Raw genomic sequence first — 23,816 nt, forward strand, 5'->3', positions numbered from 1 at the left:
TCTAGCAGGAACAGCTGCATTTGGGCCAAGCGTTCCAGTGCTCTGTTTTATATGTATTAGCTTTCCCTTAGGTGAATCTATGTTTTGAAACAGCTAGAATGAAGCCAGGGTTATACATTGAGTTCTGCCATAGTTATTCTGGTTCTGTTCCATGGCTAATGACACTAATATTGAACATCAATATGTGCAATCAGTTCCAAGGCAGACCAGGCCAGATTCACAAGTCCAACAGGACTACTGAAAATGTGCTAATTGTATCTTTACTCATGGAGGGTCAGAAAAACAATTGTCATGTAGGTAAGACAGGGTATTCTAAGCACTTGTCCTTTCATATGGTAAGATTGTTTTCTTCTCCAGTGTCAAAAAAAACAAACCATTTAAAAATCTTGGTTGTTTCCTTTACTCTTAAATCATATCTCTTTCAAAGAAAATGTAGGCGTAAAAGCTATCCAGGTCTATAAATAGTTTAAGAAAGTAATATCTCTTATTAATGTGCATAGCACTTAAAAGAACTATAATGAAGCATGTTAACTACATAAATATTACTTTATATAGCACTTTTAATCATTGTGAAAGATGAGCTATTTTCTTGTTGGTTCTTGATATTTTCCCATTTATATTCAAATTAATGCAGAAATAATAATCATCATCCCACTTAATAGTAGCAAAGTTACATCATAAAAGTTTCATATATAAAATTTTATTCTCTAACAGAAAAAAGGGAAATAGTGGAAAATTATTAATATTTAAAATAGCTATAAAATACCTTGCCTACTCTAATTGGTTTGATATCTTTAAGAGTCCCTCTATTTTTTTGAATATTCAATTCTAGTAAGTATCACAGCCAAAGAGTTCCAGGCGAAGTGCAATACTTTGATTCCATGTTTTTGGAATGATTCGGATAAACCTGGAAATGATTGGTGGGTTGAAAAAGTTCTTCACATGTCCTTTGATATTAGTATTTCCTTCAAAAATCTGAAAGCAAAATATGAGAAAATCTTTAATGATGGTATAATGGGTATAAAAATCTTACAGATAATTTTTTTATCCTTTTAGTTCAAACCGAGGGCATCAAGGAACACATACAACATTATTACAAAGTTGATCTTAGATCAATTATGAAATCACACTCCAGACAGATCTCTTTAGAGATTTCACCTCACCAGTTATCTGAGTTGAATTAGGGAATAATAAAGCAATCTGACATGGTGCTGTGGAGCAGCTGCAAAGCCATCTCTGCCCTTTGCCCCTTTGTAGTTGTGTGACTTTGAGCAAGTTACTCATATTCTCTGATTCCCCATTTCCTCATTGGCAAAATAGGGATAATAAAATTTTACCTCACGGAAGTTGTTGTAAAGATTAAAAAATGTCTGTAAACATATGACAAGTGCTTAGTAAATGCCAGATAGTAGACACCAATAAGTGGTTAACTATTACTAACATTTAAAATAAAATGCAACCATGCACTTTTATTTATCCTTTTTGGCACATGCCCTATGTCCTCAACTAAACTACGTTTTACGCCTTTTTTTTCATCCTCAGCAAATCCCCAAGATTTATGCACAGCAGAAGCTAAATCACTATTTGTTTATGACAATAATCCTTACCATGCTATGAGGTCATCTGGAACAGCAAGAAATATAACAAGCCAAACCAAAGAAACACACAACCAACCCAGGGGTTTAAAAAGAAAGGGAGGTTCAAATTCATTTGAGATAAGTGCTGAGCCCACAGTGAGCCTTCAGTAAATGTCCATCCCCTTCTCCTGTGTTGCTCTTCCTACTGGTTTCATTCCTATTCCCATTCCTGGAATATTAGGCTCATCTACTTAGTGTTGCCTCTGGTAGCATTTTAAAGCCATATAACTGGGAATTTAGGAGTGTAATGGAGTAGTTCAACTTGCAGGAAATTATTCTCCTCATCAGTAAGGATAACAATTGTTTTCTGCTTAATAACAATATAACACTGAAAGTTTTATGGCCATGGGTATTTGATCATCATGAATAACAAGTATATCCAAGGCAACGCTAATGTAGTGGAAGGTTTTCTAGACCCTTGTTATGGACTGCATGTTTGTGTGCTCCCAAAATTCATATGGTGAAACCCTAACCCCCAATGAGATGGTATTAGGAGATGGGGCTTTGGAAGGTAATTAGGATTAAATTAGGTCATGAGGGTAAGGCCTCATGAGGGCCTCATGAGGGTATACACTTATAAAAAGAGGAGGAGATATGGCATCTCTCTCTCTGAGTGGAAGGCCATATGAGGGCAAAACCAGGAACCAGGTCCTCACCAAGAACTCTACTATGCTGGCACCATGATCTCCAGAACTTTGAGAAATGTTTGTTGTTTAAGTCACTCACTCTATGGCCATTCGATACAGCAACCCAAGCAGACTGAGAAAACCCCTTCACCATCTTTCTGAATCAGGACTAATTAAGCCTCACACCATCCACTGGTGTTTTGTTCTCACTATTTCACAGGAGGCTCAGTCAAAGCAGAAAGATAACGTGCATAGTCCCTCCCAAGACCAGGGACCTGCAGAGCCAAGATTTAGAAGACTTAAAAGAGATGGTACATGCCAGTGCATATTTGTCAAATGCAAAGAGCTATTTGCAAATGCAGGGTACTATTCTCATCATAGCACAGTTTTCAAATTGCATTCTTTTTGCCAAGATACCATCCCGTACCTTGTCCACCATCGAGGCTTTCTGCCTGTAAGGTTTCCATTCCTCTCCCTGGTCACTGTAGTGAATGGTGTAGCTCTTTACATACATTTCAGAGGACAAAGACTTGCAACCCTGTGTTACAATTGCAGTTATCTTCTTGATTTTGAGCAGATCAATTTGTAACCACTGTTGGTTGTTGTTTGCCTGTGAAAATGATAAGAACACATGGATAAGACAGATATTAAAACCTTTGCTTTTTTAGACCAACATACACAAAAATGCACAGAGCTCACAAGGATTTCTTTTCCGTCTCATCCCTTAGGATTCCCTGTCTCCTGGAAGCCTTCCCTGTCCCTTCTGGTTTGTTGTCACAGCACATATATAAACTTCTACTGGAGTATTTCACACATCATACAAGAATTAGTTGTTTACTTTTTTGTATCCCTTATTCTTTGAGGGCAGGGACTGGCTTAGTTTTGTTTCCAGGTACTTGCCACAATGCTTGCACACAGTTGGTGTTCAACAAATATTGCTGAATGAATAAATGAATGAATTTTACTTAAGAAAAAACATTAAATTTCTAAATTATCTGGAAATATTATTCTCTTAAACAAGTTTGTTAAATACTGTGATGACATTTCTGACAGGTTATCTGGGACAGAATTTGATAGTATCCTATCTTTATTTAACTTATTTTAGAAAAGTCCTACTTCCCTTTCCATTGCTAATGTCAAATAGGAGAAATAGTCCAATTTCTTCTTTTCCGATATTTCAAATAAATATAATACTTGAGAGACTGAATAAAGCTATACCTAGGGCTTGATACGGCATAGTGATTATCCTGTCTCTGGCCTAACAAAACGCCTAATCACATGTTTGGTGATATGCACTTGGAGAAAGAGGATCAGAAGGACTAATTGAGTTTTGGAGTAATCTGAGATAAATTTTCACCTTTGGGAGATTTATCATGCCCCACAGTCAATTCTGTGTGAAATAATGAATATTGATATATTTCCTCAACATCACTCGTGTATGTCTGTATGTGTATATATGTATACACAAATGTATATATATGCATATAGTCACGTGCTATATGTATTTTTAAAGCAAATTAATCAAATTAAAATGATTGCATTAGGAGACTTTTTGTTAACTGAGTAACATCCTCTAGTGATATCTGGTGGTATCTTAGTGTGTCTTCAAATCAAGGTTGTACTAGTGATACAGAATATAGATAACTAGAGGAGTTTTGTAGGCATAAAAGAGGTAGAGACCCTCAGTCTGCATGAAGGCCAGCATACTGGCTTAGACTTTCAGCCTCTCCAAAGAGACCCTATAAAGCCATTTCATACTTATAGAAGTTTAAGTGAAACAAATAGTTTTGACCTAAAATTCCAGATTTAAAATGATAGCATTAAAACTTAAAATTAGCATTTAATCTTTGGAGCCTTTATTATATCACAAGGACTAAGAGCAAATTATATACAGAGCAAATTGTTTTTAAAGGCTGTAAAACAGAGGGTAGGGTGACAAAGTTATTCCATGAACAAGTCTAAAGGGTCATTTGGGAAAGAGTTAGATGACATCTTCTCTCTTTAACCTTTTCTTATTTTATTTATATTATATAAATATAATGTAATATAAAATTATTACTTTTATTATTTTAACTCAGTCTCCCCCTCTGCAAAATTGCAAAATGAGGTGTTTGGGTTGTTTCAAATGATGAAAGTAACACTGACCTGTTTATCAGGAGAATGGGATTCCCAATTCTGCCACCAGACTCACCTAAAATTATTTAAGCTCCTTTGTGTTTAGACTTCAAGGGAAAAGTATGCACCAGATACTTTGTAAAATCCCTTGCCATTCCAATGTTCTGTGATTCTATGATGGGCCAGAAATGAGGCACCAACATTGCTTCCCAAGACTATCTGTATCGGGTCCAAGCTCTTCTATTTACTCCACTAGCACCATACTTCCCTTTTCCTTTCTGGTGGCATAATTTAAGAACAGGACATGGAATTCTAGAGATTCCAGGGAATTGGAATGTACGCATGTTAAGGGAGGAAGTTGGGAGGATAGAAAATAGGGAACTTGGGTTAAGTTGGTTGACAGGATCATTCTCACATCTGATGCCATTCTGACTTCTCAAGTCAGTTGAAGAAAGAAAAATGAGTCAATAATTAACAGTTATTCTAAAATAAGTTACCTGAATTACTCAGTGGGCTAATATCAGGGGCAATATAACTCTCTGGAAGATGTTTATTAAACTTAGATCACTGATTTTTAACCCTGGTTTTGCAGAATTTTACCATGCCTCTGGTTGTCTAAGGGAATGTCACACAGTTCTCAAAAAATGAGAACAAAAAAATTTAAATGGCCTTAAGAAAATGAAAAATGTTACTAAATTCTGGAAGGTGAGGGGAGAAGAAGACAAGATGTTGCAAATCTAAATCATTTATCACTAATAGAAGTTGTCTCAATCAGGAGTCAGCAAACTACAGACCAAGGGCCAAATTTGTCTCACTGCCTGTTTTTGTAAATAAAGTTTTATTGGAACATAGCCATGCTCATTCATTTCCCTGTTGTTTATGGCTGCTTTCCTGCTACAATAGCTGAGTTAAGTAGTTCTGACAGAGAATGTATGGCCCAAAGCCTAAAATATTTATGATCTGGCCCTTGCAGAAAAACGTTTGCCCACCCCTGGTCTAAATCAAGGCTAGACCAAGAACCACAGAGATGATAAATAACTTCTCTCTGAGCCAAAGTTAGAGCTAAAGCTATCAAGTCAATAGACATCCTAGGTTCTCAGACCTAGGATCTTAATCTGCAGAAACAGGAGGTGATACTCTTGCTTCCCAAGCCCCCGTATCCCCTGTAGTAAGGACCTTTGTTTTCTACTAGAAGGCTGAGGGAACTCCATTCACAGTAGGGGATGTTTCACCTTGGCTTGCCAGGCATTCACACGGCCCTGGGCATTAAGGCGGGCATAGAAGGGTTCCCAGTAATCACCCCACCAAGATTTTTTAAATGACGAAGCTGTGATTTGCTTGTTTCCTATCTTTCCACTTTCCATACCCAGCGGCGTGGAGCATCCTGTCAAGAGAAAAGTAATGTGATTAATTAAGCACCACCGATATTCCCCACCTGACGGTTTGTACTGCAGAGGAGACAGGAAATAATTACTACTAAGTAACAACAAAAACAGCTATCACAACATGAACAGTTATCAACCAAGTGCCAACCTCTTTTTCAGGCTTTACATGTATTATCAAATGTTCCTAATTATCTCCATTTTACAAACAAGGAAACAAAAGACAGCAAGAAAAAGTAACTGGCCTAAAATAACATGACTAGAAGAATCAGCAACTAAATTTGAGCCCAGGCAGTCTGACACGGAATACCGTGTTCTAAATATCTAACCCATTTCTCTCCTTGAGTGTCATGGAAACTTCTGTTTTTGCTTTGAGATAGCTAATAACTCCTAAACTATATAGGTATATAAAAACATACTCTATTTCTTCTTCTAACAAAAACTACAAAGAAGAAGATACAGTGGACCCTTGGTAGTCACATTTAATATTTATTTTCAACCCTTTGAGGGTGATCCATATTATGCACCCTTTAGAATTTTGTCAAGGCATGAATTTGAATGTCATAGGCATCAAGGCTGATCTGTGAGTGTAAGAAACACAGCTAGTGAGTGAGCCCAACTGGCTGCCCATCATCTCTGTGACACTTTGTTCTTGCTAGGAAATCATGCAAACATTTTCTTGAAGTGTTACCTTACTTTATCCATGAAAAAAAAAACAACCTTAAAAAGAAGAAAGCCTACTGCTAATGTTAATTATACAAATATCAAGAAAGTGAGGCAATTTAAAAAAAGGAATGCTTCTTGTATAGAAAATAGCTGTTTTAAATAGATTAACAGAGTAGAATATCACATTTTAGGGTACCTTGCCTCTATGATCTGAATTAACTGCCATTTACATCATAGGAAAGTAAAAAACAATGATTTTTGGAGCTGTTTCAAGGAGTGCTCCCGCCTGTACAAAATTTGCATTTTATATGGGAGATATTAAATACCACTGCTATCTGGCATTGGCAAAGTGCCCATATCCATATCTGTCATGAATATCAGGAGTATACTTTCCCATTATTTACTTTGATAAGAAACTGATTCCAAAGTTCAGCTACTTTCTCCACTGTGAAGCATGACTTCTTCCCTCCACCCTGAGAGAAGGCTCCCCAACAGGTGTGCCACAACAACTTTCAGGTGTGCCTATGTATTGTTCCCTCTCCCACCTCAGTCCTTGAGCAGACAGGTGGGGCCTGGAAGAGACACACGCTGGATTCAATTGCTTCATTCTTTTACCCTAGACTGCTAGACAGGTGTTATCTTCTATATATGTGTTTTGAGAGAAAAATTTTGGAAAGTACTGCTTTAAGAGTCAGAGAAGGAGAATAGTTGATAAGACTCTTAAACATCCTTGTTATATATGGTAGAATTTTATGATGGCCATTTATGGTTACCTGGATTTATTTATACCACAAGTCACATTACATCCCCTGAAAAATAGCAGCTGACACAGAAAAGACTTGCGTATCTACAGAGGGTGTGAAACAGAATATACAGTACAATCAAGGTTTCAGGAAGTTGGGAAGCAGATTTATATTTCAAAAACATTCATTGAACAACACATATATGCCAATAATGTTGCTATCTACTTTCATTACATTAAAGTCTGAGTGACCTGGAGGACTTTGGAAAGTCATATTTAGTTTGACTCTCAGTTCTTATTGAAAAGGGCTGATGGAGGTCATTCTGAACTGGGGCTCTTCCTTGGAGGATCAGGGCAGTGTCCATATCATCCAGGCTCTGTTCAGAGAGATGGTGCCTGTTCTCTGGCTGGTAGAACCAGTCTCAGTCTAGGTCACAGCGAGAGTTTACCTGAGTGGAACTCCTTTTCACAAAGGTTTTTCTAGGAGCCTAAGTCATTGAAGACAACTAAAGATTCCACCCATTCTCCCATACCTCCCAAATCCTGATTCTCTGAGCTGCAGCGAGGAAATAGTGTCTATTTGTTCCTTACCGTTAACCTCACAACCTTGCAGCTCCAATCGAAGGGCAGGTTTGTTATTGCATCTAGTTGGAGAGATCCTTATATATCTAGCCACAATAGGTGGGTCAAACTGATTCTCTTTTATTGTAGAGGCATCTGAATTGCCATCAAAATACTAGAGGAAAAGAGGAAAGCTTAGTTATATAACAATTCTTTATAAAGTGATTTTATGCTAAAATTTTGATCTAATTTAATATTATAATAAGTTTTCACATGGTCTGAACCAAATCAATTTGGTCTTAAAAAATAATTGGGGGGGCTGGCCCCGTGGCCGAGTGGTTGGGTTCCCGCGCTCCGCTGCAGGCGGCCCAGTGTTTCGTTGGTTCGAGTCCTGGGCGCGGACATGGCACTGCTCATCAGACCACGCTGAGGCAGCGTCCCACATGCCACAACTAGAAGGATCCACAACGAAGAATATACAACTATGTACTGGGGGGCTTTGGGGAGAAAAAGGAAAAAAATAAAATCTTTAAAAAAAAAAAAAATAATTGGGGCTACTTGCACTTCAGGAAGATGGAATAGATGTACTTTGCCCTATTCCTCTTGCTAAGTACATCCAAAAGCATAAGAAGACTCTGAAAGGTGGAGAGAAGGAGGCAGGCTTCCTAAGGTTCTTGGGGCCCAAGGAGCAACATGGTGGTGGGTTCCTGGGTTTTCTTTTTACCTCATATATCACAGACTTGGACGTGAAGAAGCCAGCCACCAGGATACACCAATGGGTACAGACAAAAGAAGCCCCAGCAAAAGCCTGATTTCTCTAGCCTCAAGACCAGGAAAGTGCAGCCTAGCAAGACAGAAAACTTCTAGACAATAATTGTTCTACTTCAAGCCAAACACCATAGAAAATACTGTGGCCCCTTCTGCACCCACAGCAGCAAAGGTTACGTGGGGAGCCTAGTTTTCCATGCTCTTGAGACTCTAACAAGTCACCCCAACACCATCACTGGGGTTGTGTCAGAGAAGGCCCAACAGGGTCCCAAGACTTTCATCCCCTCCAGCCCCTAATAAGGCTTCTACTCCTTCAGTGTCCATGGAGACCATCCCATCCTCATCCAGCTGCAAAAAGGAGCAGTCCCCTCTTAGGTGTCAATGGAAGAAGCTGAGTGGGAAACCTGGACTTCAACCTCCACGTGGCAGTAACAAGGCTGTGCCCCATCCCCTTTCCCTGCCAGAATAGTGTCAAAAGAGCCAGCTAAAACAGAAGATAAGAACAGAATCAGCAAGATTGAAAACAGAAAAGCAATAGATAAAAGCAATGAAACAAAGAACCAGTTCTTTAAAAAGATCAAAAAAACTGGCAAATCTCTAGCAAGACTGTCAAAGCAAGAAGAGAAGAGATGCAAATTACCAATATCAGAAATGAAATAGGCAATATCACTACAGACCCTGCAGACATCAAAAGGATAATAAAAGAATACTACAAACAATCCTATGCACATAAATTTAACAACTTGGAGGAAAAGGATCGATTTACTGAAAAACACAGATTGTCCCAACTCACCCAATATGAAATAGATAATTTGAATAGCCTGTAACTATTGAAGAAATTGAATTTGTAATTTTAAAATTCCAAGAAAAGAAATCTCCTAGTCCACATGGTTTCACTGGTGATTTCTGCCAAATGTTTAAAGAATTAATGTCAATTCTAGACAGTCTCTTCCAGGAAATAGAAAAGCATGCTTCCCAATTTTTGAAGCTAGTATTACTCTAATATCGAAACCAGAAAAAGACAGTACAAGAAAAAAAAGACACACCAACATCCCTCATGAATATAGATGCAAGAATCTTTAAACTATGGACTCTAATTGTCATCTGAATTCCCCCTCCAATACTGATTAGTAAGAACCATAATTTAAGATTTTGTGATCTGTTCTAAGGTCTAGGGCAAATAATTTGTTACTAGCAATAGCTAAATGATAATATAGAAAATAGCAAAATAACAAACTACTTACAGAAAAAATGAAACAGATTCAAGGTTATCAGTATGATAATGGCAGACTGACCCCTTGCATTCAGATAGCTTTCTTTGGAAAATGGGAGAGGGGAGAAGGGGAACAGTTGTGGCTGGTACAGTTGGGTCCTTGGGAATAAGCCTGGCTGAACCCCTGGAAGATCCAGCAGAGGAATGTCACTCCTCAGGCATGGCAGCAAAGGAAGCCTGAAATCACATTGCCTCAGAACGTTATTGGCATTAACATTACTATTCCCTTCAGGTACAGTGGAATAAAGAACAAAATAAAATGTAAAAGTTAGTAAAATAAAAACTCTTAGTGGCCGATTTTTAGCTTGAGCTCCTTAAGGCACAAGACTAAGTATTCTACTCCGCTGTGCACCATCTGCCAATCTGAGAAGTCTAGGCATTTATTTTGATGATAAAGTGACTTTTTTCAAGTTTTGTGGAGTTTTCAAATTTCAGAAGTCAGGCTTATCGCTTTAATTTGTAATATATAGAGCTATCATATTACCACCTTCCTCCATAAGACCCTAAGAAAGCCATTCATATTTCTAACACCCTTTGAATACTTTTAAAAGGTATTTTTAAAAAAGATATTGTCATGGACATGGTCATGGTAACTTTAGGCTGATTCTTGAGACTCAGAAAGAAACATGCACACAGACCATCACATTCTTTGCGCTGTTTCCTTTGAAGATCTGCCAGTTTGTCTGGTCAGAGCTATAGGCCACATAGAACTCGGTGGTGTAGTAAGACTTCAGGTAGTGTTTGGCTCCTTGGGTCTGGATCCCTGTTAATAGGACTTCCCTTTGCATGTCCACCTGCAATATAGCAAAGCCATAAACAGAACTGTCCTTGTCAACAAGCTATACACTGCCTTAATTCATTGTACAACCAGCTTTCTTTAGAACTGAAGAGCCAACACCTAAGATCTTAACAAACTAATAAAATGGCTAGATGCAATCCATATTTGAGCACAGAGTACCTGGACATGAATCCAAGCTCAATCACTAGCTAGCTGTGTGTGACTTTGGGAAGTTAGTTAATCCCTCTGTGCTTTAGTTTTCTCATCTATAAAGTGGGATATTACTAGAACTAACCTCATAGGGGTCATTTTGAGTAGGTGCTTAGAATAGTTCCTAGGATTAGCATTTTATTATTAAAATAGTAATTGCTATTTCCCTAACAACATTGCAAGAATAATAACGAGAAGAAATTATTACATCATTGTCATTTTTATTATTACAATAGCAGTAAATATCAGGTTAATAAGGCATACCTGGATCCAAGGTTTAGAGTCAGATTCCCTTGAAAGTTTTTCTGTGATCCAAGCATTATATGATCCGCCATTGTTTAATCTTGCTAATTTGGGCTCCCAATAACCTAAATTCAAAGGAAGGAAAAAATTTATTCTGAATTTTTAAAAAACATACAATAAATAGTTTCAGAAGGGAGTTTAGTCCCAGAGGAAAACAAGATCCCTGGAGGACCTTCTGTTGCAGTTAGGAGACCAGGCGGTTGACAGAGGTCTCAGCTACTAAATCAGTCCACGACAATGCAACTCAGCTTCAGTTCTATGCTTGGTGAGCTAACTACCACCCCCACCCCTTCTTGCATACCAGTCATGTTTATCTTTTTCTTGGGTATTTTGCTGTGGTTGCTGCTGAGTGTGCCAGCCCAACAGGAAGACATGGGAGGGATTTATGGGAGCCTCAAGATCACTTGCAATTGACATCTAGATCTTGGGAAGGGCTTTGAGGCAGAATGAGGAAATTTAGGAGGATTTCCTGACACATAGTGGGCGATCAACAAAGTTTCTTGAATAAATGAATGTTTGGCACAGCAAAGGGCTCTATTAATGGGGACTATAATACCCAGCCAATAAGACTTTGTGAATCTGGCTGGAATATTACATGTGTGATCAAACTTAGAATGGGGCTGAATGGGGAGAGTTTTGGAAAGGGACTCATGGTCATAAAAATAAGCTATTCATTCCTTGCCCAATCTCTGCTGAGAGGGTGGACTGCCTATGTAGAGAAACCAAGCATCCCTAGCCCTTGGTCTTCCCTGGGAGAGACTCTTTGGGAACATCATACACGAGAAGGGGTGGCAGTGATAAGGGGGTGCCAACAGGCTTTTAGTTCCTGCCATACTTCTTCCTCTACCAGATGAGCCCCAAATGCGGTTGCTTACTGTATTGCAATAGAGAAAAATCTAAAGAAGATCAATGACCCACAGATTCAACAGGCAGCATAGTCATGTATGGTTTTGCAGGCTATATACTGTACAATAGTAGGAGGTTACCTTTCACAGCCTATAATGCTACTACTTACTCATATAGTCAGAAGCCTTGATCTGAGAATCAGCTATGATACCAGTGCTTAATCCCATTGGCATCTTACATTCTAAAAAAAACCAGAACAATGAATAATTTTTGCTTAAAAAATACATATAAGAAAGTAAAATCTCCATGGCTAGAGATTATACCTCTGGTGGGTCAGTAATTAGATATTTTCACCTACCTTGTGTGGAACTGACTTAAATATGTCTGATCATAAAATGGTAAATGCGCTAGCAAGAATGGTGCTTTAATAGAAATAGTGCCACCCTAAAGGAAAACAACTGAAATGCAATTAGTTTTTAAACTGATTCCCATCTGCTTGTATCTTAAAATAAGACATTTTACAACATTAAGTACTGTCCCACATAACACTATGTTCTCAAGTTGGCCTGAAAGTTATAGGGTTATTTATGTCCTGATCACAAAAGGGAATACCAGCCATGGAGGTATCTGGATGTTGACACAGTGCTTGGTACTCAACAAATGCTTAATAAATGCTGGCTGGCTGGCTGGCTGGCTGGCTGGATGGATGGATGGATGAACAGATGGAAACTGTATTTCTAGAATACTGAAATGCCAACTTCAATGACTTTCTCAGTCATTGTTGAATTCCTAGTATCTTTTCTCTCCTCTACTCCAGGAGTCTGGAGAATTTATTACATGCATTTTCTCATGGATCACAAATCATGAAAGAGGATGCTTTGTTTTGGTTCCCCAATTGAGAGGAATGCCTGTGGGTTGAACCATTTGGTTTAAGTTTCTTAGATGATTGATGTTTGCAGTATAATCAGACCATGGGTCAGAATGAAAGCAATTAGTGCTACAGACTATGCCTTGGTCATGTCAGAGTTCTCAGAATTGAATATTTCTAGTCTAAAAGTTGGTAGTATTCTAGTAGCAGGCACTCTCCTGCTAAAAATATCATGTGGCTCTTGGATGATACCTTTGTCTATGATGAGAAATGGAGTTTGCATCCCTGTTCTCTGGTTTTCTCCAACCTCTGTGCATAGGAGCCACCAGCCAGCTTTTGATGCCTTCATTTCAAGAGTTTTAAATGAACCTAAAGTAGAGAGTGAAGGGTAACATTACACACCCAAAGATTAACAAGTTAATATTGGTTGACAGCTATCAAAGAATTCTGAAATAAGAGGCTTTAGAATAGAACCTAAGAGCTATCCATTTTTATTGAGGCAGGACTAGAGGTGTAACAAACAGATCAAAACAAAACAAAAGAAAACCACACACACATTACTAAAAATAAATTGCCCCAGGACTTAAAAAAATCTCCAACACTCCTCACTAGAAAGGAACTTTCATTTATTTAAATATAATCTTGCAAGTTAACCCATAAATAATACAGTTTTACAGTCCTAAGTATCAAAGCAACCTTGAATGATCCATCACTGGGCCTCAAAAATATTGTAAATATTTCCTTTCTTTATTTCACTAGTTTTTCTTTTTGATATAAGAAAATTAAAATAAAACATCCTCCTCCCATGTTTCGAATTTTCTACGACGTTTACATGTTTGGGTGGGGATGTACATAAATTGTTTCAGAGAATCACTGAAAGAGTGAGATTTCTGAAACCTCTGGTTATCCATTCTGGTATTTAATGTTACCCACTGCCAGTTAATACTTAAATTCTGCTGACTATAACTTGTGACCATTTCTCAGATTGTGAGTAAAAATTAATAGCTGATGGTCATCCTCCTCAAACACACTAAAAAAGGTCTCCAGCCTTCTACTCTCCAATGCGGATATTTAGGTTTGAAGATTTGGATGGGCCAACAGATCCCAGTTTCTCAGTGCTTCTCGCAGACTCATGGCAAGGATGACTGATCTGGTAACACTTGGTGAAAAGTGAGTGAGTTAGACCTAATCCCTTCTGTCCCTGATTTTAGTGGAGTGGGTTTTTATAGCTTAGTGAGTCACTGGCGTGTTTAAAATGAACAAGAACCCTCTTTTCCCCTACCCTTAACCAAAACAGGCCCATTTGGATTTCTGCGCCAAAGCAACTTCCCCATCCAAAGTCTTGTCAAGGGACTGCCTTCACTAGCTTCTCAGGTGGCGTTTGTGGAAGCTAGGCTGCTTGGTAAAAATGCAGGCTCCTGGGCCCCTGCCCTAGATCTACCAGATCAAAGTCTCTGAGAGCAAAATCTCTGCCTTAGCAACTACATTTTCACTGGCTTCCTAGGTTTTTCTTATGCCCATTACAGTTGGAGAATCAATGGCATCTAGCACTGACATCCCTACTCACACACCTACAACACACCTGGATACACCTACAAGCAACTCATTGGTACGTAAAAACCCTTTTTGATGACTGTAGTTTTTTAAACCTTATCATTATTTTGTACAAGAAAAGCTCTAAATACTTTTATTATTCTTTAGCTTTTACAATCACTAAAATTTTTTTTTTCCCTAAACAGTCCCATGAGTCAGTTTAAGATTAAGTTTCCTATAGTCACTTGCCCAAAGTATCAGGGAGGAGTAGAATTCAAGAACTCAAGAATCACAAAACCCTGGTAATTTTCTGACTTCCCTCCCAACAGAAAGCTTTAGCTGTCTCAGCCCTGTGGGATTCATTTTATAATCTGCTTAAGGCTTGGCCTGTGACACACAATGGCTTGGAAGAACCTGCGTTAGACGTGGCATCTCTGTAGAACCAAGTTAGGCCACGCATTGAGCCTGTGTGGTGCTGCAAACAGTGTATGCATTAGCTGACTTTTTTGTGCTCTATGTGCAGTTTTGGAATAGGCTTTGCTCAGGATCTAAGCCAGAATCCATGCTTCACCCCTTAGGAAGTAAATGCACAAGGAGAGAATGAAGGAGAGTTACAGATGCTAAGATTGCCTTCTCTTGCCATTTTTCAACAGGAACCTCTTTTCATTGCCCAGATCTTTACCAGGCAGAAGGGGCCAGACTCCTAACTGGTGCTGTTGAGTGCCATTTTCCAGCAAGGTCTGGCCATGAAAGTGAACGACATGAATGTCTCGGGAGCCGCCCATGTTCAGCAGGTGCAACCTCACCCGCTCTTGCTCGTACATTTTCAGGCCAGGCAAGTTGTAGATCATCCCATTAATGGCTGAAAGAACAGAGAGTTGCAATCAATTAAAAATCTGTGTACACCAGGAGAGAAGCTGGTAAGGAAATATGAGGCATCCCACTCACCACCTATCTTCCTTATTACTCTGCATGCCCAGGCCCACCAGGCATAGTAAGGGCCCACCATATATCATACTATAGTGAGAAGCGTAATATCAAAGAGAACCACCAGCTCCTTCTCACACCAGCCTATAGCAGAAGTGCGGGTGAGCTCCCTTTCCAAGCAGTTTATCACTCTTCCCCTAGACTTAACTCTTCTGCTCTGTGCTTCACCCATTTATCTTTTACATTTATAGTATGAATTTTCCTTTTCTAGAAAAAGACAAAGACTAATATGAGCCAGATAAGTGATCTCCAGTGGTTAGAGGAAAGAGAGTAAGTAAGGGGATATGAACATGTCACCCTATGGCTTCCTTAATTCATACAGAGTTCCAAGCAAAATTAGGAAGTTGGACTTTCTCTTTGGTGTCACCAGCTACCACAGAGATTCATGTTTAGTCTCTCATTTGCACTATAGCTCCTCTGCCCCCTTCCCAGCTTAAATGTCTACAGTTCTCAGGCTTGATCCACTCTCCCCTCGGTGAAATACATGTGTGTTTTTTAAAGCACCTGATAGATTTGATCACCTTAAAAAAATAGTACAAAATTTTAAGGATAAACCTTTGTGCCACCATGCATTTAACTGAGACTGAAGTGAGGGAACCAGGCAAGTGAATTTTTGGAGGGAGAGGAGTTGGGTTCATTTTGGCACCCTTAAAATTCTATCAGGTATGGGAGTACCTATCTATACACTCATAACACCAGCCCTTAACCCCCTCATCCTAGTTTCCGTGTAAGAAATAGATCTCCTAAGAATGAAAAGGTCTCAAGTGATTATTAAATCAGAATTGCTAAACCGTTACATCAGGATATGGAAGTGAAGACTCCCAACATAGCGGGTGCTCAGTAAACATTTGATAAATTGAGCTGAGTGATGGGATTCATTCATTTATTCACTAGTTCAGCACATTTACTGAGCACAGACTGAAGAAGCCAGGCACTGAGCTAGAGGCTGGGGACTCAGGTGGTCTGCTTATCAAATACCCTGATAAATATTATGCCATGGGGATTACCAAATTATAGACACTTAGACTACAATACATTTAAAACTAAAACCGTACTGGATGCATTTTACTCTTTGAGGAATCAGGAAGCAGTGTATCAAGGGTGCTCAGCAGGTAAAGGGGATAGCCAAGAGACAGGTCTATTTGATTCGGCAGCCTGTGCTTTCCCTCTAGATGGAGAGGTTGTCAGAAAGGTATGCTTCCCACTCCTGAGACAAAGCTCCGTGAGTGGAAAGGCCTAGAGATGGTGGGAGAAGAGAAGAGAAAGCTCTGCTTGGAGTCTATTGGTCAGCTCTCAGTTAACTCTATTCTAGACTGCTTGATAGAATCTTTTTAACCTTGTGTGATAAGCAGAATCCAGATGGTGGGGTTTTAGAGCAGATCATAAATCATATCGTTTGCCTTCTTCTATCCAGAAGTGTTTTTATAGGTGAGATCAGATTGTGTTCCACAAGAATAGAAGTTTAAAGAGGAAAATAAAGTAAAAAAGGGTAGCCTGAGTGTGTAAATGGGCTGCAGGAGGGAGAACAGACCTACTTAGCCTTGATGAGTGGCTGGGCGGGGACGCGGCAGTGAATTGGATGTTGTATATAATGTTTTTTTTTTATTCCTTAAGCAAGAGCAACTTTCTCCTTTCCTATTACACTGAATGACTGACCCATTACCCAAAGCACATGTCCTTCCTGATCATAATTCACCTCCATTCATCAAACTCTGAAAACAGAGCTTATTAGTCTTCATTTTTTTCCCTAATCCCTAAGTCATTCTCTATGTTGTTCACCAAACCCTAAATTCTGCCTTTCTCTAAAACTGTAATTCAGTTAACAATTTACAGACAAAATCCCTGAATGGATTTCAGAGTAGGTATGCTTTTCCCACTTTTCCACCCAAGTGCTCTCCTGCCACTCTTCTCCCATTACCTACCTACCCTGTTTCCTATCCTACTTTGTTCTCGTGTGCTTCAGAGGCCACCTGTGAACTGCTGAGTGCCAGAACTGTTACAAACATTCTTATTTCAGAAAGTACACATGGGTGATCGCTTTTATATAAATACGTGTTCCCTTAGAGATCAAGAAACAGGTTTACTAACTGTTTAAATTGCAGAATAATGTGACTTCTTTTCCAATTTATGTTACTGACTGCGGCACCCTGGCTTTTTTGTTGGTTAGCTTGTCAGGGTTTGTTTTGCAGCAGCCTCCATGTGCTGTCTTTCAGGCCTTCTCTGCTCTCTGTTGCCTGCAGTGTCACCTGCCAAGCTACATCAGCCCTCTGAGACACTTAAGGACATAGTTTTAGTTGTAGCTCCTGGTTCCTCAGAAACATCTTGAGTCTAATCTTGTGAAGACCTAAAGGCAGGGTTCACTGTCACCCAGTGTGATTTAGTTCAGAGATTAGAGCAAAGTCAGAGGAATATACCATGAAACTCATGGGAGTTTTTTGCTCCTGAGGATGTGAGACTCCGAGACCTTTTGGGCTTCTTTTCATAGTACCAGCTCTTCTTTTCATCAAAGACCATAAAAAGTAAGACAAATTCTCTCATGTCCACAGGAATGTTGCTCTCCTTATGAAGTGTTCCTTTTTGGCAGATCAGAAGGGGACCTATCAAGCCCGAATGGATATCTTTCTCCTGGAAGACAGTAAGAGCAAACTGCACATATTCTCTCTTCTCGGTATTGTCTTTGCTTTTCTGACAATCACTGATCACATAGAAGAGGAAATCTTCTTAGGGGATTTGAAATTGAAGATTATAAATGAATAGTTTAATAAGCCTGGATATTTATCATCTAATTCTATGGTATTCATATACCCTTCCTCTGATTAATCCTTTATCTCAGCATGGTAGTAATGAGGATGATGAGAATAATATTGATACTATAATAAATACTATTTATTGAGCATCTACTATTATATTTAATATTTTTCCTATAGTATCTTATTTAATTTTGACAACACTCCTATATGGTAAAAATAAATTCATTTATTGAGCAAATATTACCAAGTGCCTGCTACGGCTATGTACTGTTGTCTCATTTATTTTATTTTTTTTTGAGGTAGATTAGCCCTCAGCTAACATCTGCCACCAATCCTCTTCTTTTTGCTGAGGGAGGCTGGCCCTGAACTACCATCTGTGCACATCTTCCTCTACTTTATATGTGGGACACCTGTCACAGCACAGCTTGACAAATGGTGCCATGTCTGCACCTGGGATCCAAACTGGTAAACCCTGGGCCGCTGAAGCGGAACATGAGAACTTAATCTCTGTGCCACTGAGCCGGCTCCTGTTGTCTCATTTTTAACTTTGGAAACCAAGGCTGAGACAGGTCAAGTAACTTTCCTAGGGCCATGCAGTAAATTACAGGATAAGAATTGAAATCTAAGGCTCTGCTCTCTCTACTACGCCCAAAATGAAGGAGTCACGACTTTGCAGTTTTTTCATATAAAAAGAGCAGAAGAAAGCTAATACTTGTTCAAGGAAATTGCAAATAAACATCTTCCTCTATAAAGGCAGTCACTCTAACTGGGGCTGACCATTTAAATAATTTTCACTGCTCTACATTGAAGAAAAGTTTCTCTCTCACAGTCACCTGAAGATCTGCACCAGAGTCCCTAGTCATGGTAGCTGTAGATTCTTGACCACGATCTTTACACATTCCTCATGGAAAGCAAGACAGACATTTAACAAGAAATAATCTTGACCTTGCCATTTTGTAGACTCAGGTTATAAGGTTAGGGGAATGACAAAAACTTTTGATGGATGTACCTACCGGGTTCACTGCTGAGTAGTAGGCCCAAGCGCGACAGGCAGAGCCAGGACTTTCTGGCCCTGATCGCTCAGTGGCATGCCACACATATGTATAACTGCTGTTTGGTTGAATAGCATTATCTTCCTTAAACCATTCAGGAGAGTCATCGTCATAAGTCTTTCCCTCTGATGATTTTTCATAGGAAAGCCCATGGGCATGAAGAGAATATGGTCTGGATGCTAAATTTTTAAAACGAACCTAGAAAAAAGAATGATCCACAAATATACTTAAGCTTAATGAAAATCCAAACCAAAAAATGTCAGCATTACATGCCAAAATGAATGGTTATCAAATTAGACCTAAGATATATTGAATGCTTACAATTGCAAAGTAACATGTATATTATTTCATCTAATTTTTACAGCCATCCTGTGAAACAGGACCTAAGTAGCTTACCCCAGAAACACCAAATCATGTTTCTTTTTAGAGTCAAAGCAAAAGTATTGACATTTTCTACCAATGAAATGATAATGAGAGGTGCTGCACATTTGCAGATGAAGGAAGCCTGGTTCCTGAACCAAGCTCACAATAAGCTTTCAACCTACTGATAAAGAGAGACCCGCATATGTGAATTCAAGTTAAAAATCTGGAGACAGAATGGAGTGGTATCAGCATCATGGTGGAGTAAGCCCTTCCCTTGGGCTCTCCCCTTTAAGATACAACCAAAAGGACATTCATACACCAACAGAGGACATGTACACATCACAAAAGACGTTTGAGAGACCCACGCAGCCATACGCCTGAAGGTGGTAGTGGGGCTGGATCCTCCAGAGGAAGTGAAAGCTGATCCACAGGAGCTCCATGGAGAGAGACAGGCCGCAGTGGCAGGAAGTGTGCAGGTGAAAAGGGCACCCTGCCCCTGCCTGGGACTCCAGCCCCAGAATCATCCAGAGCACGGTGTGGTGAACATGGTAGTGGTGGCAGGGAAAGTGTGCAGGTGAGGGAGGTGCCCCATTCCCACCCAGCACTCCTGGACCATGGCCCAGAGAGCTTGGTGGCAGCAGCCAGGAAAGTGCACAGGTGAGGAGAGGTGCCCTATCCCCGCCCAGTACTCCAGCCCCAGAATCATCTGGAGCATGGTGTGATGAGCTTGGCAGTGGCAGCAGGGAAAGGGAAAGTGCACAGTCCTGCAATCGCCCAGAGTTGCATCCAGAGAGACAAGCAGGGGCTGGAGGAAGCACTGGGAAAGGAAAGTACCCCTCCCCCTGCCCAGTGCTCCAGATCTGCCATTGATCAGTCACTCAGAGAAAAAGCAGTCAGTGGCTGGAGCTGGGGAGCCCCTGCTTGTGCCAGGCCCAGAAACACAGTGCCTGATCCCCACCCAGTGGTGGTACATGGCAGCTGCGACCAGATAAGAGCACCATGAGGAAGCAAAAATCCACTCCATAAAGCAGTATGAGTAGGTATATTAAACCTCCAGACCAGAAGGAAAATGACAAGTACCCAGAAACCAACCCTGAAGGCACAGAAATCCATAACCTAAATGACAAAGAATTCAAAACAACCATCTTAAAAAAACTCAATGAGTTACAAGAAAACACAGAAAGACAAATTAACAACTTCAGGAGCTTTGTCACAAAGGAAGTTGAAACCATAAAGAAGAACCAATTAGAATTGTTGGAGATGAAAACCACAATGGATGAAATAAAGAAAATTCTGGATTCCCTAAACAACAGAGCTGACAATACGGTGGACAAAATCAGCCAGTTAGAGGATAGTACTACAGAAATCCTTCAGAGAGAGGAGAAGAGAGAACTAAGACTAAAAAGAAATGAAGAATCTCTCAAAGGAATATCTGACTTAATCAGGAAATGCAACATAAGGATTATAGATATTCAAGACGGGGAAGAGAAGAATGGAGCAGAAAGCTTTTCAAAGAAATAATAGCTGAGAACTTCCCAAACCTTGGGAGGGAGCTGGAAATCCATGTGAAAGAGGCCTCCAGATCTCCTAACTTTGTCAATGTAAAAAGAGCCACTCCAAGGCATATAGTAGTGAAACTTGCAAAAGTGAAGGACAAAGAAAATATACTAAGGGCAGCAAGGTAGAAAAAAAATAACTTACAAAGGAATCCCAATCAGGCTTTCAGCAGATTTCTCAGCAGAAAACTTACAGGCTAGGAGAGAGTGGAATGGTATATTCAAAATCCTGAAAGACAAAAACTTTCAGCCAAGAATACTCTATCCAGTGAAAATCTCCTTCAGATATGACGGAGAAATAAAAACTTTCTCAGATAAACAAAAGCTGAGGGAGTTGATTGCTACAAGACCCCCTCCCCCTACACACACACACAAGAAATCCTCAAGAAGGCCCTCATACCTGAAAAAAAGAAATAGGAAAGGGGCTACAAAGTCCTGAGCAAGGAGATGAATAGGTAGGAAATAACCAGAAAATGGCAGCTCTCTATCAGATTAGATTAGTAAACACTTAACTTTAACATCAAGGATAAATAAAAAGAAAACACCAAAACAAAAATGATCTCATAATTTTAACCACAAACTGACAATATAAGATGGAAAAAGATATGACAAAAATAGCTTAGAAGGGAAAGAGGACAGGGATGGAATCAGTATAGTCTAAGGAAATAAGAGGCTATCGGACAATGGACTATCTCAGTTACAAGATTTTGTATATGAACCTAAGGGTAACCACTAAACAAATAATTAGAACAGAGACATTTATGATAAACAAGTAGAAAATGAAGAAAACCAACAGAGAAAACTACCTAATCAAATTGGTAGTCCGAAATACATGGGATGAGAAACAAAGGAAATGCAGAAGAACTAGGAAATGTGTGATAAGATGGCAGTATTAAGCCCTCATATATCAATAATCACTCTAAATGTAAATGGATCAAATTTCCCAATCAAAAGGCAGAGAGTGGCAGGATGGATTAAAGAACAAGACCCAACAATATGCTGCCTCCAGGAAACACATTTCAGCTCTAGAGACAAACATAGGCTCAGAGTAAAGGGATGGAAGACAATACTCCAAGCTAATGTCAAACAAAAGAAAGCAAATGTTGCCATACTTATATCACACAAAGTAGACTTCAAGATAAAACTGGTAAAGAGAGACATAGAGGGACGGTGTATAATGAAAAAAAGGACTCTCCACTAAGAAGACAACACTTATAAACATATATGCACCCAACAAAGGAGCACCAAAGTACATAAAGCAACTATTAACAAACCTAAAAGGAGATATCAACGACAACACGGTAATAGTAGGGAACCTCAACACCCCACTTACATCAGTGGATAGACCATCCAGGCAAAAAGTCAACAAGGAGATAGTGTATTTAAATAAAAAACTAGACCAGATGAACTTAATAGATAGATAGTTAGATAGATATAGAACACTCCATCCAAAAACAGCAGAATATACATTCTTCTCAAATGCACATGGAACATTCTCAAGGATAGACCATAAATTGGTAAACAAGGCTAACCTCAATAAATTTAAGAAGATTAAAATCATATCTACTATCTTTTCTGACCATAATGCCATGAAACTAGAAATCAACTACAAGTAAAAAACTGAAAAAGGAACAAAAATGTGGAGACTAAACAATATGCTACTGAACAACCAGTGGGTCATTGAAGAAATAAAGAGAGAAATAAAAAGTATATTTGGAGACAAACGAGAACAAAAACACACCATACCAACTCTTACGGGATGCAGCAAAAGCAGTCCTAAAAGAGAAATTTATAGCAATACAGACCCACATTAACAAACAAGAAAAAACTCAATCTTAAACTACACCTAACAGAATTCGAAAAAGAAGAGCAAACAAAGCCCAAACCCAGCAGGTGGGAAATAATAAAAATTAGAGCATAAATAAGTGAAATTGAAACAAAAAAGAGTATAGAAAGGATCAATGAAAGAAGGAGCTAGTTCTTTGAGAGGATAAACAAAATTGACAAACCCGTAGCCAGACTCACTAAGAAAAAAATAGAGAAGATTCAAGTAAATTAAATTAGAAATGAAAGAGGAGAAATTACAACAGATACCACAGAAATACAAAAGATTACAAGAGAATATTATGAAAAACTACACACCAACAAACTGGACAATCTAGAAGAAACAGATAAATTTTTAGACTCTTACAACCTCCCAAAACTGAATCAAAAAGAAATATAGTATCTGAATAGACCAATCATAAGTAAAGAGATTTAAAGAGTAATCAGAAACCTCTCCCAAAATAAAAGTCCAGTACCAGATGGCTTCTCGGGAGAATTCTACCAAACATTCAAAGACAATTTATTACCTATTATTCTCAAACTATTCCAAAAAATTGAGGACGATGGAAATATTCCTAACACATTTTATGAGGCCAGCATCACTCTGATCCCCAAACCAGACAAGGACAACACAAAGAAGGAAAATTACAGGCCAATATTGCTGACGAACATAGATGCAAAAATCCTCAATAAAATTTTGGCAAACAGAATACAGCAATACATTAAAAAGATCATATACCATGATCAAGTGGGATTCATACCAGGGACATGGGATGGTTCAACATCTGCAAATCAGTCAATATAATATGCCATTTTAACAAAAGGAGGAACAAAAACCACATGATCATCTCCATAGATGCAGAGAAAGCATTTGACAAGATCCAACAACCATTCACGATAAAAATTCTCAATAAAATGGGTGTAGAAGGAAAATACCTCAACATAATAAAGGCCATATATGACAAACCTACTGTCA

The 23,816-nt window shown here is 39.1% G+C and overlaps 1 protein-coding gene across 1 annotated transcript in view; it reads right to left on the bottom strand.

The window, feature by feature from the left end:
- Positions 1-689: 689 nt before the first annotated feature.
- F5 (coagulation factor V) overlaps positions 690-23,816 on the bottom strand; it is a 79,819-nt gene continuing 56,692 nt past the window's right edge. The window contains exons 16-26 of the mRNA XM_046680429.1: positions 19,059-19,295; positions 17,710-17,920; positions 14,991-15,170; positions 13,028-13,144; positions 12,077-12,148; positions 11,023-11,126; positions 10,409-10,564; positions 7,760-7,904; positions 5,611-5,762; positions 2,691-2,873; positions 690-975 (exon numbers count right to left, since the gene is read on the bottom strand). Of these exons, the coding sequence (XP_046536385.1) occupies positions 829-975; positions 2,691-2,873; positions 5,611-5,762; positions 7,760-7,904; positions 10,409-10,564; positions 11,023-11,126; positions 12,077-12,148; positions 13,028-13,144; positions 14,991-15,170; positions 17,710-17,920; positions 19,059-19,295 (1,704 nt within the window). The 3' untranslated portion in view covers positions 690-828. The remainder of the gene's footprint in view (positions 976-2,690; positions 2,874-5,610; positions 5,763-7,759; positions 7,905-10,408; positions 10,565-11,022; positions 11,127-12,076; positions 12,149-13,027; positions 13,145-14,990; positions 15,171-17,709; positions 17,921-19,058; positions 19,296-23,816) is intronic.

This window comes from Equus quagga, chromosome 13 (assembly GCF_021613505.1).
Source record: "Equus quagga isolate Etosha38 chromosome 13, UCLA_HA_Equagga_1.0, whole genome shotgun sequence".
NCBI lineage: Eukaryota > Metazoa > Chordata > Mammalia > Perissodactyla > Equidae > Equus > Equus quagga.